The sequence below is a fragment of the Glossina fuscipes genome, unplaced genomic scaffold, assembly GCF_014805625.2.
Source record: "Glossina fuscipes isolate IAEA_lab_2018 unplaced genomic scaffold, Yale_Gfus_2 60, whole genome shotgun sequence".
NCBI lineage: Eukaryota > Metazoa > Arthropoda > Insecta > Diptera > Glossinidae > Glossina > Glossina fuscipes.
In genome coordinates, this window is record NW_023998432.1 from 6,849,989 (window position 1) to 6,865,651 (window position 15,663).

The 15,663-nt window shown below is 34.2% G+C and overlaps 1 protein-coding gene across 1 annotated transcript; it reads right to left on the reverse strand.

The window, feature by feature from the left end:
- Positions 1-1,277: 1,277 nt before the first annotated feature.
- Positions 1,278-2,924, reverse strand: LOC119637657 (putative uncharacterized protein DDB_G0282129). The gene has a single exon (XM_038033853.1). The coding sequence runs from the start codon at positions 2,922-2,924 to the stop codon at positions 1,443-1,445; it is 1,482 nt and encodes a 493-aa protein (XP_037889781.1). The 3' UTR covers positions 1,278-1,442.
- Positions 2,925-15,663: the final 12,739 nt, after the last annotated feature.

Below are 15,663 nucleotides of genomic sequence, written 5' to 3' on the forward strand. Positions count from 1 at the left end.
TAATACTAAAACCTAGTACGGGTGGACATGCAGACAAATTCAATTAACTGAAATACAGTTAATAATAAAAAAATAAAAATATTATACTATGATAATACCGAGCAACCTATGACCCTCTGGTCACCGAGTAACCCATTTCATAACTTCAAATGACCGACTTTACTTCCGAAAATAAAGTATAATATACAAAAATTGTTTATAAAGCATAAACATGAAACAAACTGAAAATACTAACGATTATATTTTAGTACAATTATCATGGATCTTATATACATAAGTGTTTATTGTTTGATACCTTTGAAAGTTAGCATGTACGCATTTCTCCTGCATTTTCCAATAACACCTTTCGCTTTATTCCTTTGTACACAAGACGTCCTCCAATTACTACCATTCTTGCCACATAAATAGGCCTTGCAAGCTAGATTACGCAGAGAAAGATGAAATTTGATTTCGCTACAATTAAACGAAGACTCACAATTGGTAGCCTCGTATCTAACTTTGGGTATAATATCATGAATTATCGTATATACATGCCATTAAAGTTACATGCGGCATTTTTGAATATAAATGCCCTAGTATCCAATTTATTATAATCGTAAAATACTGAAGATGTGTCTACCTTTATGCAAACAAGTATTAAAAGCCAAGTGAATGAAGGCGGGGTGAAAGGTACCTGTCAAGTAGAACAGATTAGAAGCTGGTAGCTCTATATTAGCTATTAAAAAATAATGAAGAAGGGAAGTAGAGCCGCACCTTGATGGGTGTAGCGAGCAATTGTGAACAACCGACATATTTAACCGATGGCAAAAATTACACGTTATTGAGCAATTCGCAATATTAAATTAATTGCAATTGAAGTCACCCATAGCAATAACACTAGTGTATTTGATTAAAATGTCATTGACCGTGTGGTCATTTGGTGGATATATCTTAGGTTAATATACATTGTAGCTGATACATAAGTAATAAAAGGAAGCATTTATAATTGAGTTAAATGCTCTAGAAGCTTTGCACCCATAACAAAGGTTTAAAAAAAAGAAATTACTTCAATTTATTCTGCTGTTTGGCTATTTTGCTCCCAATCTATTTTTGAAGAACATTGTGGACGTGTTTTATGAGCTTAAATCGATTAGTCTTCACCGGATGAAAATATATATCTATTCACAGTAATTTAAAAATTTTAAAAAATGCAGACGGCTTTCTTCTTAAAACAATATGAGTTTCTTTAAATTTTCATAAGTGCATACATATATTCCATAATTTCATATACAAAATTCGAAGTACCATATTTTTTAACTATGAGAATTTGTATCCCTTTAACACAAACAAAAATCCATTTAAAGAAAGCATATAGGCTTGCATACATATAGTGTATGGTACCTTATAAGTGCATAAACACACATACTAAGTGGGTAAATATTTGGGCGCTGGAAAGTACACTTTTACTCGATATGGGTGATCGACACTTCATCCGGGCTGCTGCAGCGACTACTATCGCCGTCAGTTCGATATTTAATGGAATCTACAATTTCTACATCAATATCGCGTTCACGATTACAGTTAGATCCGACGTCTGCGTCGTTGTCATTGCCATTCTCGACAGAGGTACGGCAATCCGAATCAGCGTCGCAATCAGCTTCAGATTTATTGTCATTGTCATGACTATTGCTGTTGTCAGCCGCGGTGCAAGTTTGTGCCGCAATATCATTTTGGGACTGGGCGAAAAAATCGCGGGCTGCGAATTGACCGTATAAACGAGGCAACTGTTGAAGCATGTAATTAGCATTACACTTTGATATGTTTGGTTGGTTTTCTTTGCTCTCGCCAAAATCGTAATATTTAGCGTAATTCTGAAACTTGTTGGTTACTTCAGCTTCGACCGATGAAGTGAGATTTATAGCGTCCGAACATTGAGCTCGAGATGGTAAGCATTCAATGGTTTTTGAATCGAAAGACCTTGGTGTGGGTACAGTAAAAGCAGAGCCATGTCTGTGCTTGTTAGACAAAATGTTACCATGGTTGATCGACGATGTATTGGAAGTTTCGTCAGATCTTACAGAATTGCAACCATTATCAGCGTTAGTAAATGGCGAACCGTTTTCCTTCTTACGGTCATAAATGTGACCCGATACTCTTAAATCAATAAAAAAGTGCAGCGGATCGATGCCATATGGGGCATATAAAGAAGGATACCAGATAGGGGGAGGTGGGGGCAGAACTAAATCTTGAGAAAGAAAGGAAGCAGCTGGAGGTGTACTTTGAACCAATGTATCAACAGCACCACCCGCTGCTATGCTAACTTCGGTGGGTTCAATGGTATGATCATTTTCATTATTTTTAGCCAACGTTAAGGATGGCTTACAACTATTCTGATCCTTACTGTTTGAGCCTTGTTCGATTTTGCGATGTTTGTTCGCTAATTGTTGTAAATAAGGCTTATTGGTTGTTAACTCCAATGGTTTCTCATTTGTATTGGAGTCCATAGAAACATTTTTGGACTGCGTATTTGGTTTCTCAGATATAGTCATATCGTTTTCCCGGAAAAAAGAACGATGTTGCGACCAACTACGTTTTCTGGGACGTCTGACTAAAGCGGCTGTTTGCTGCAATTGTAAATTTCGAACGTTCTCTTGATTGCGAGCGGCAACAAGAGAACGCAGCATTTCACTGAAGAAATTGTTGGGTCCCATCGGCGCTGAATATAAATACGGAGGCGTGGCTGCCACTAAACGACTGACATAATCATGATTACGCATTTCATATATATTTGATTTACGAGAAGTGCTTATGGTTGCATTGCTACTACTATTAACATTCCTTGGGGATTTATGTTGTTGCTGTTGCTGTTGCTGTTTTTGTTGTTGCTGCTGTTGTTGTTGCTGTTGTTGTTGTTGCTGTTGTTGCTCTTGCTGTTCCTCAGACATCCCCACGATTTCTTTTTCTTTGATTATTTAGACAGCATCTGCAATTAAAACAAATGCAGATGTAAATACTTAAAATGTTTTTTTAAATGTGTGCTTTTATGTATGAATGACTTGGTGCATCAAGGTGGACCGCAAGCAACACTCAGACTAGTTTTCTCATATTTATACTACCCAGTTAATTATTAAAAAGATTAACAGTAGCATTGTTTGCTACTATTCTCAACTTGCTTAGCAAATCAATGTTACGTCTTTATTCTATTTAAAAAATCTTGTAGACATTGCCTGAAGTACTCTAGTGCAACTAAATGTACACTGAACAAATAAACACACATGAAAATACATTTCCGCAACAAAGCAACCACCTTTTTCCTATTTACTCCAATTCATAGACAATTTTATGTTTTTAATTATACTCAAGCTGTTCTTAACAAAAAGTAGGAGGTTTAAAATTTCATTAAGACGTTTTACAATGTAATGTAAACTTTGCGTTCAGAGTGAAGAACAAATAAACATATCGATGTACTAGATATGTGTATGTTTTGTAGGATATATGTATTGGTATAAAGCAAAACCAAGTAAATTTGTTTACAAAAGTTTCTCTGTGTGAGTTAGATAGATTAAATGATATTTGGGCCTTCGGAAAATGGTTTTAACAAAAAAATAAAAGAAAATATATTCCTCGAACATATTTCAACAAAAGAAGAAACTTGCACAACTTATGTTTATATTATAAACAAATTAGTTTTAAGAGAATTAGCATTCACCTTAACAAAGCAAACATGGCAAAGCCATCGCTCCTTACTTATTTAATTATTTCTTCGGCTAACGAAAGGCACTCATAAACGAAACACAAGTGAGCTTAAAGTTACTTATCTTGTAATCTAGATTTATAATAATATCTAATTCGGAAATAATAATGACAAGCAGCAAGCTTATAGGTATTTATATTGTACATTCGTAACTATTTATGTCTTTTTATTTCGATTCGGGTAATAGAATCAGAAAAAAAAAAATCATAATAATCTACAAAGTTTTTACAAGTAATGTCAAAGGAATTAAAATGTTCAAAGCGCGAACGATGGAATGGTAAACTAATCGGGATAAGATGCCAAGACACACGCTGTGTCAATTGTTTTTGTGACGGATCCATAGAAATTAATATCAAAATCATAGTGCTATAGCTCTATAGTGCTATAGCTCTATGTCGATCAGAGAATGAACAATGCTCTCACAGCAATTAATGAGGATCTAAGAAAGTCACTAAGCCATTGTAAATTTCTGATTTGGAAAACACTATAATAGAGAAAATATTATACATCTTAATTAAATAATTGTAGTCTGCCTGTGCAACGGCACTTTTAGAATAAGCTTGTTCAAAAAATCGTGCAAACATATCAGTTGCAACTCGAGGATCCGTTCAGTCATCTCCGTTAATTTGTGACGGATATCGCTTAGTTTTTCTCTTGGCATTCCCGAATGCATTAAAACTTTTCGGGTTCCTTGTAAAGTTAATACACATTCGTTGAAAGTAGTAAGATATTCCGATAATTACCATGAATTTATTTTTCTCAATGCTGTAGGATGACAAGTCAGTTCGAGAATCGCTGGCTTAAAATTTTTTAATTTTTTTTCTCCGATTCCTTATTTGCTGTAATTTCTTTTTAACCTACAGCGAATTGTAATTTCAATCACATTATTATTCCGGAATTGGCCAATATGCCCGCCCTAAATACTACACGTTGAGCTGGGTGATAACTGTCAGGAGTAACGATGAAGCTAGAGCGAAGAATTGTTAATTCAGAATAAATGCAAAATACTAGGTCTAACAATCTTGTTTAAAGATTGTAGACTATAGTCCATTGAGTGAGGCACAACTCACCAATACCTCGAAAAAAGCAGTCGTAATTAGCCGCCGAACATAGTGAAATAAGGCGTTGAACACACAGTTCCCAAAAAACATTGGCTTAATTAAAATACACAACTATAACTATAATATCCTTTCACTTAAGAGGTCTAAAAAGCAGTAGTGAAGCATAAGATGGTGCAGATACAACGATATTTCAGAAGCCGGGGAATATAATAGGTGCTTGCATTAATTTTGGGGAATACAAGTGTATATAGCGGTTAAATTCAATATTTTCGATCTTTCTCTAAAATAACCGTTTTCAATTTACTATTATATTATTGAGATATTCAGTGTATGCAGACGCTAAACATAGAATGGTTAAAATTTTATTGTCGACATTCATGACGTTTGATGTTTGATTTGAACAAATCTGGTACCGAAGCCCATCAAACACTTTTAGAAGATTATGGCGACGCTGCTCAATCATATCCCATTTGTTGGTTTTCGTTTCAACGGTTTAAAAGTAGTGACACGAACTTGCTGAAAATGCCATTTTTTGCCAAGGGTTGCAAGGTTTGTCAAAGATGCACTGTTGCAACTCGAATGGGAAGTTCTGCCGCAGCCAGCGTACTTACCAGACATACCGCCTTCTGATTACCACTTGTTCAGAGCTTGGCTGGCACGCGCTTCCCCAAAATTTAAGAAGAGCGAAAATGGGTCGGTGTTTGGAAGGTTTCCAAACCACTATGGGTTTTTTCGACATGACGTCGTCATGTTGCCAGAAAGATGGTAAAATTTTATAGAAAACGATAGAAAATATTTTGATAATAAACTCTTTTTTGAAATAAAAATTTCTCAATATTAATGCAAGCATCCAACATATACATATAACAATAACTATCAGCTAATTTTATGCAAACGCATAAAAAATCTACATCAGAAGTGCTATTAAGTGGAACGACATTCGATGCGATTAAGACATGTACTGCCGTAAGTACATTCCTATTCTTTCTATTCAATCTATCGAATTTGTATATCTGAGAGGATCCACAAAGAAACTCATTATTGCGAATGCAAGGTTTCAACCATGCTTGCGTTAACGCTATCTTTTCGTATTCGAAATTCAGGCTTTGAAAAAACTGTACGAGGTTTAGATCCCTCTTATGTTTTGATAATAAGTCAAAAAGGTATAAAACCTCTTTAGTTTTTTCATAGAGAATCAATAATACAGAATTCATCTTAAGCACACTAAATTTATTCAGATTTAAGAAGGTTTACTTTGATCTGAGGAAACTCTTAATGATGTCGACAGACATATTGGACGACAATCTAGAAAAAAATAGAGACTATCTAGGTGGGACTACGACTAGTTTACAGCTATTATTGGCCACGGGAATAGGTTAAATAGTTATCATTAACAACGATGAAGGAGTCATAACATTTCGAAGAATTTTATCAATGGTGAAAGAAGAAGCCTTCTTGTGTTTAGTAGAAACATTCGATCTTTTTCGATAGGAGCTAGCATCTCTGCTACCTCAGCATAGCTGATAATCATAGTACTATTAACCTTTTCAGTTCTAGCATTGGCAGAGTCTCACATTCTTTATATCGAAAGATTGCCAGGCTTCAATGATACCATTCACGGATCAGAGGAGGAAAAATCTAACAGGTCAATCGAGGCAACACTTGGGTTTAATCCAAACGAAGAGGTAGCAACAGTATTAGAAAGAATATGAGCGCTATCAAAAGCCGATAATTGAATTCGTACAACGGAGAGAGCTTGACCGGAGAGAGTTTGATTAGAACGCGAAAAACTGCAGGCCACGTTGCAAATGCTTGTTATACCTGTTTCCAATTACGACATAGCATATTTATCGTAAGGTTAAGGCGATAAAGTTTTTAATGATTGGTGCATATTCCCAGTTTGCAAAATAGTAATAATGTTTCTAATACGCTTTTAGGGTTGTCCGCCTTTGTTTTCGTTAATTTTTCAAGCGATTACTTGGAATCTGGGTTGAAAATTATTTTTTTGCTACACGACATTTGTAAAGCACCTATTCAATTTTCATGCAGAAAATTAGCACAATCTTCATCATGCACGATAAAAACGTCGGAAAAGCTTCGTCTTAGTTTACGCGCTCCGTAGAATATATATTAGGTTTCTATTTCCGACCACCTATATTAAAATATAAATTTTATAAAAAATATATAATACTATAATAATATAATATGTAATCTAAACTTTTGCGAAAATTTTAAATTGACTATAAAATCCCGCAATACCGATTTTTTATTACATTTATCTCCCATTGCATACATATACACCTAAACACACGAATACTACTAATTGTTTATAGCGTTTAATCAGAGAGAGTTAAATTCATAGAAACCATAAGAATCTTCAAAATAAGAATTAGTAAAATCCCAGACACTTTTGGTGCTTCTGTTCTTAATAATAGTAGCGCTGTTAATTAGCAGTCATTTAATTGCTTGCTCTTTCATTCTCGCCATTTGTATAGGCAAACAATCTATTAGAATGTTATAGTGTATCAAACGTTTATAAAGCAGAAGTATAGAGAGTTTTGTGCTTATAAGCGAATAAGCGCAATAATATATAAGCGTACGACACAAGGAACGGGAAGCCAGTATATAGTTTAACTTTTCACAGTTCGTAGCAGTGCTCGCTGCAGTCTTTGTACTTTACAGGAAAATTTGTTCGAAAAATTTCGATCTTCGTTAGGAAATAACCCATGTCCGTCAGTGTACGAAATAAGGTATCTAATTGCAAGATTATTGTCTATTGAGTTTCTTCATTTACAATTCGACAGCGAACTGAACTGTGAAGAAAATGACGATATGTTTTTAGATTGGGCAACGGATTGGCGAGAAATAATACCAGACGACCTGCAAGTGACACATAAAGAAGCGCTCCTGGACGTATACCCATTACATGCACCCATTAGAAGCAGAAAACCAATTAAGTACTCCAAAAATCGATAAATATATGTAGAAGAAAACGACTTCGGTATTGATTATGATGACAAAGCACAAATGAAGGCACATCGGCTCTATCTACAGCGAAGCAACCGACAGGACAGACAAAGGTACTTTTTAGGGCATACCATATAAGCAGATTTCTTGAAAAAAGTACGCTGAAATATATTGAACTTCATGACCAAGCAAGATTTTACGGGGAAACTGTCCCAAACTTGCATGCAACACAAAAATTACAGCGCAGAAGCCCTATATATACAAAGCTTCAAAGATCAAATTTTTGAATTATATCAGTATTAAGATAAAATGTACCTAGTAAAATACGTCGAAATAAATATAAATTAATTATACGGAAGCTAATTTTTGATAAGAAAAAACATAGGACTGATTTACCACAGACGATGGCTGCAGTGAGCATAGGCACAACATACTGTACTTTACCTTCAGAGTTTTGTTGTACAAAAATTCGTAATTCTTGGCGCGACAATAGAGTATAGTAATCGGAAAAATTAAAAAAAAGGTCGAATTGCATAACAACAGCATAATATGAATAGACGCCGTCTACAATAAATTATGTGTGATATGGCAAATTATACTATGTCAAATATATATGTAAACAAACAAAATTAATAAATATATAAATAAAATAAGCCAACTTTATAAAGACAAATATAATGAACTACAACATACTTCTTTTTTAATAATAAAAAATTTCTTCATATATTTTAATAATTTCCATTTGGCGAACATAAATTTTAGAATTCTTCAATTCTTCAAAATAAACGACGAAAAGAAAACGAATTATATTTGCTATGTACATAGCTGCTGTTTCATCTTTTTTCGTAGATACACGCGTATATGTATGCCGTATTCGATTAAAAACACAGCATCTGCTTTGCAAACCTATGAGAGAATGCGTCGTCATATCAAGAAACTATTAACAGAATCAACAGCCACACAAATAATGAGAATGAAAAAGCAAGAATACAGATGGCTTTTAATTAACACCAGTTATTGATAGGTAAAAAAAAAGTCCTCAAGAATCTCCTAATCGTAATTTTGAACAATGTGTTGTGACATGTATGTACTTCGTCGTCTCTGATCTCTACGTACGAAGTTCGCTTGAAAAATCTCATTTTTTCCCTTCTCTATACATGCATTAATGCATAGAGCGAAAGACTTGATATAAGCTTGAATGTGAAAATAGGCGAAAGTTACGAAGTAACTTCCAATCCTACGCAGAGTCTAGGCTTTAACACCCTCCTGCAACAACATTATTGTCGTAATTGCTCCAATTTTCGCCGCCTGGCATCAATCTTTTCGAAAGTGCGTTAATTTCGCTTCATTTTGGCAGCAGGTGGCTCAGCCCGTGAGATTTTAACTGTTCAACTCATGTGATATGCAAACATGAAATTTCTTTTAGTGCCCATCCTAACACAAAATTGTTAAAACTGATGTTCAGATATGCAGTATTTTTATACCATATAATCGGGTTATCTTCGTAAATTTTTGAAGTATTCCATCATCTGAAGACTAGTGCAAGTTTAACGACGAAATTTCCAAATCGCAAAAGAGAAAGCCATACGTATTCTACTGATTTTGATGATATTTACCATAAAAATCCTTCATTTTTTATGTCTGCGGGACGTTATCGCCCTCGTTAAAGTATTTTTGTAAGGTAAAAGAGGTGTTCAAAATATTGTACCCTCTTTAAACATGTTGCGATATTTTTTTGAGGGTTCGTGATGTGTGGTTTCTCTTCGCGTCGCCTATTACTTTCAGCCTTATCTGCACTTACGTAACCTATCATATCTATCCATTTATACATACGTAATGGATTCATGCAACCAGGTCAATTTTAAAAGTATATAAACGCTTTGCAAAAGGTTTGAGATTTTGGTTAATTTTTACAAAGCTCCACTTGCTTAGACCCAGGCCGTAACAATAATAACATGGTGACAAAAATGTGGTAGTAGCTTTTTTAAATTGCAGTACGTGATGCATCAACTTAAAAGAATTCTTTTATCTCAAGGATGAATATCGCTAGCGTTTTAGAAGAAATTATATACTTGCAAAAATATAATAAAGTAGAAAATATGTTTGCCTGTAAACGGGCCTTGTCTGATTAGCACAAACTAGTTATTGAATAAATTTACGTAACAAATGCATTCAACTGAGTTTTTTTACCTTTTTAAGAATTTTCTAATAAAATCTAATTTATATTCGACTACAGATATAGCAAAATTTTAGTAGCAATTATTTCACCTTAATCTTAGTTACTTATTAATCTACATTTCATATTAATTCACTTGAATATGAGAAAATTGCATGTTTATTTTATACATCGCTTGTAGTGCATATTATATTAAGTTTGTGCAGATGTATACAACGTCCAGGAGGGTTTGACTTCTTTTATATCCGTTGATTCAAAATGTGGTTCAGAATCGTTCTTAGCTCGTCCGTCTGGTTGCCTGCCCGTCTGTGACTTGTCTACGCATTCTCGCATGCAATTTGGCACGGCCACCTATTTTAGCATAAGGACGAGCGTTATTGAAAATGGTTCAGATCGGAAGATTTTTTCGATCATTTCCCATATGATGCCTTATTTTGAAAAGTTATTACATGAATAATTGTGTTAACCGAAGTGCGGTACGATTTTAAGGGCTATAATGTTATCACTTACTTTGATATAGATCTGCGAAATGTGACTTTTATATTTTACATTTATATTTTTGTTTAAAATAGGATTTCGAATTCATTTAGATGTACCCATTATGCATGCAATGCGTACCACGACTTTAACAGTCTGTTCTGCTCGCCTATACTGTTTACCTTTAGAATTCTTATGGGCCCTCTCATTTTCTTGATCCACAGCGCCATATTGTATCTCACCTTACGTTAGTCAAATACTTGCTGACCGGCTCCACAGATTATCACAAAATGCGATGGAACGTTTCGGTTCTTCCTTCGCCACATCTGCATAAATCGGTATCAGAGGCACCTATATATTTCTGATAATACTTGAGGGAGTTATGACCTACGTAGAAACTGGTGATCAACTCCTCCGTGATGTCCACTACGATTCCAGCCTTTTGATATAGGTCCAAGCTCTACCCATACTTGCGACTTTCGCTTTTCTTGGAACACTCGCGGGTTGTTGCCGATGGATTGTTAAATCTATAACAGTATCTATAATAGCCAAAATGTTGTAACTTAAAATTTACAATAGAAACTGGCACCTATATGAAGTTTCAATGAAAAATTACAGTAAGCAAAAGCATGTAACATAATACCCATATGAGATATTAGTGCAAGACCTGAAGCAAATATTTTTTAAAAGTCCACTATAAAACCAATGTTCGGATCAACCAATCGAAGAATTTTCCATTTCCTATATAATGATTTATGGGGATGTGTGTAAACACTTTGCACTCTGGCGAATGTAACTTTTTTTTCTATTCGAAATATAGCATCTGCAAATTATTTGATAACTGAATGCGTAACTTCTTAGTGTTAAGAAAAACTTTACCTTCAGTTATTCATTTATTATCATAACTTACGCGCTTTCTCCGAATTGGTTGATATGGCGCCCAATGGTTGAGGCAGTGGGACAAGTTGCCCAACCAGAAAGGTTAGTCACTTCCGGTGAAAGTGGCAACTACACGCAAATTAATTAATATATTATGAAGCATGTGATAATTATTCCAACCCGTTTAAAACAAGAAAATAGTTGATGCGTATCAAACGTAACCTTGTTTTCTAAATGGACTTCAAAAGAAGACGTAGTAACGAAAGATATATGTTCTAATGTGTTGACGCAATAGTGAACAAAATAGAAGCGAGGACACATTAAGGCACGAAAGCTAAGGCTTTTGACACACGTGATGAAAAATGCGAAAGATTTACTTTGTTGAAGACTAAGTACGGTGGGAGAATCTCTTGATGAGTAATAATGCACTGCAGAGAGGGTTTGTAATTGAACCAGGAGTGATTTTACCTACTTGCGGACTATAGGTTGTACTTCTAATATAATAAAATTGTAAAGTGCACTAAGTTGTGTCTATATAATTTACATCGTGAATGAATTGCTATCCGCCCGAAATACATACTTTTATCCTCGCCCTTCAAAAATTTATTCCATTTAATCATAACTCCTAATTTAATAAAACGTTAACTGGCTCTATGTGTGTTATTGCAACTTGAACGTCGTGTTGTTGTTTTTTCATTCCATTGACATAATATATTGTACGAAGAATTTTTGGCATCCGAATTTTTGACGAATTTTCCCTAACAAATACGCTGTTTGCAAGCCCCAGCCGTTGTTGTTTTTTTAAAATTGTTATAATTTTCTCCTTTTTTTTAATATTTTGCTACTGCACGTATATATGCTTATTTATTTGTACGTATATACAACCAGTAAATACGAGTTAAAAATGTTCGGCAAAAGTTTAAATTAGATTATGCTAATTAAGCCAAACCAACCTTGTAGGCTTGTCACATGCGTAGGCAGGCGTTTAACGTTTTAAATAAGCGCCTCTGCAGGGAAGGGGCTGCCTTTGCTACGCTTAAAGTACCTTTGTTAAAAGTTTATACTATTCGTTGTATACTTGATCAAGGTAGTTCGAATTCTTTAATAGTGACGAATACTTGTCCATATTCAAATATAATACACTGCAGGATTGCATAAGAATAGTTAATATTGATTAAGCATTCGCTAACCGAGAATAAAATTAAGCGAGAACTGAAAACTACACAAGCATACACTAAACACGCACGCATACATACGCTCATATGCATATATTTCTCTTATGATTTTGTGTACTTTCATACAATTCCGTTTTCGATAAGCTATTGCTGGTTTAAAGATGTATATATATATGATGGATGGATGGATACATATATATTCGCACACTTTCTAAATCTTGTTATTTTTTCTTTCTTCAGTCGCAATTTATTTGCATTTCAAGCCAACTTCCTAGTTTTCATGTCTTATCCCGCATAAAGTTTTATTGCTTACGAACGCTAACGTATAAAAATATGTGCATTTTTACATACATTCTGGCTATGTTCGTTTACTTCTGTAAATTATGCGCCAACTTTTCTAACAAATTGTTTTCTTTTATTTTCTTCTCATTAGTGCAGATATAAATATTAAAACCAATTCAAAAAGTTTTAAGCTCTTTTCTTTGTTTATTTTCCTTACAAACGAAATCCATCTTTAAACCAGCAATAGCTTATCGAAAACGAAATTATACAAAAGTGCACAAAATTATGAGAGATATGAGATAAAAAAATGTTGACATCTTCTTAACAGGCTCAAATTTAAGGAAATAGTTAGGTGGTTTTGTAGCCATTATTCCCAGAACCTTAAAATGTTCAACACGATTACATTTGTTCACTTAAATTTAGATAGAGCGTGTGTATCGTTTGAAAGGTGTATCGATTTTAATAAAGTTCACAAAAAAATGAGCGCTGTAGAATTCGTTATTATATTTTTCAATTTTTACAATACATCGGTTGTGCTACACATACATACGCTTAGGAAAAGCAGAAGACTTTTGTTCTGACACTTGACAGCACGTTAAATTTTGGTTCTACTTAGAAATACTTAGGATGCTCATTTCACATAGCAATGCCATATGCCTTGGCAAGACATTCAATAACAGCGTGTTGCCGAAATATGCCTCCAGTTGCTGAATTTTCAATGAACAATAAACAAATGACACTAACAATAATAATTCTTAAAAGTAAATAAATAATTAAAAATGACATAAAGGGGGGTTATGGGCAATGCAAAATTAAAATCATTCATGTTTGGCGTCACTTAGCTTACACCAAAGCAGCGCTGCCAACATGTAACAAAATGGTACTGTGTTGAATAATTTTCATATTAACTGCAGAATATACCCAGAGTATACACGAGCGGTTCAAGCTTTTCTTGAAATATGTTCTTTTAAAATGACATCATTTTCACTATTTTTATTCTTTTTAGCTTGTCGCAATACCTCTGGATAACGTTCCCTAATGAATTGGTGTATTTTCGATAAGTTATTGTAAACATTATTTATAAACAAAGACAGGATTACTTCTTTATGAGTCAAAAATTCATTTTTTTATCCAAACGCTCGCTAACTACATAACTAACTAAGATCAATATTTTTAGGATTCTCTTAGGAATTCACTATCGATAGGCGTGCAGATTAAAGGATATTTTTTTTCAAATTGTCATAACCCACACTGTATGCCTTGAAACTCTTCTCCATTTTTTCATTCCATCACTATTTGTTGGCCCTATTTTTTAAAAATCATGTTTTTTATTTTGGATACTTAAACGTATGCCTAATAACTTCTTCGAATATATTACCTTTCCTTCCATTCGAAAAAATTTGCCGAAATCGCGTTAGTGGTGTTGCCATTTAATACCAGCGCATTTACCAAACACCTGCCAAAAAATTTAAGCTAATTACAATTACTAAGTATATTAGGGAGACTTTCATTAGAAGAAAAAGTGAGCAGTTAAAGCTTGTATAATTGTAGCAGATTGACATTCTCCATCCAAGGAAAAGCGTCCAAAGCTAAAAATTTAAAAATAAATGATTTGATATATTCTTTCCACTTTTTCCAAGCTGAGCAATTTCATTCAAGCTATCAAAGCATGAACTTATCCGCAATTCTTACTTCTATGCAATACCATTCTTAACGTCCTTGATATTGTCGAAACAAAAATACCGAGCTAGGTTTTGCCAACACTAACTCGTTTAACAAAAATATTAAAATTGTTTACTTTCTAATTTGTTCTCTGCTGGTTAGGTTTAATAAAATGTGTCACAAGATAAAAATTGGAAGTCTTTTTTACCATGGTCTCGCCTTGTGTGCTCTTATTCCAGGTATTAACATCTTCGCGTTTGAGCTATTCTGTAAGACTAAAGCCATCCTACTGACTATTGAAGAATATGTTAATGTCTATTATCTCTCGCTATTTAAAATATTGTTAATACATCCATCATAGGTTTGATGTTCAGTTTCCTCTTCCACAGATTTACAAAACTTTTGGTCAAACATACCTCTTCATAGACAATGATGCCTAAAAAATTTAAAGCTGTGTGACGCTTTTCATAAGAATGGATACTCTGCTCAAGCACGCTATTGGGATTTTATTTGTGATAGGAATTAGGTAAATCATCGATTAAAACCAGTGTTAATCAGAAGAAATCATGCTGGGTAAATACAACAGAGAGAGTAGGGCACTCCACTTTAGTGCTTCTAATTATTCCTAATTTTGACCAGCCGAATATCGTCGCATTGAAAACTCACGATGTTTTGAATGAATTCCAACAGTTATTCTTAGCGTTTGCGTTCCCTAGTCTTTTATTTTTGATTCACTATGTTTGCATTGGCTCCGTGGTGCCGTAACTACTGAAAGTTGGCATTTCCCAGTGCCCTACAGAATAATTTGCCTTATTTTGTCTTCATATTACTATAATAATTTCACGATTTATTTTTGGCAGTGGTACAGTGTTTTTACACCACTTGACGTAAGGTAGCACTTTTCTCTCTACAAACTTAAAGGAAAATAAGTGAAAACACTATAGTCGAGCAAAGAAGATCAGTACATACCCTGCACCAAGTTGCCTAATACACTCATTTATTTTTGTGATAAAATAACGATAACCGAAATTAAGGTAGCCCAACAAGATAGCCCACATATTTTAAGTTTCTTGTCTTTGCTAAAAATGTCTTTCTCAAGTTGCGGTTTAGCTCGAAGTAAAAACCAAAGAAAAGTAATATTAAAATTTTAAAAATTAGGAAGCAAGCACATACAAAACAAATTATCACTTTAATTGCGATCATAAAACTGAAGAAGCTAACTTATCGCTGCCAAATGTCGTGCACACAGAA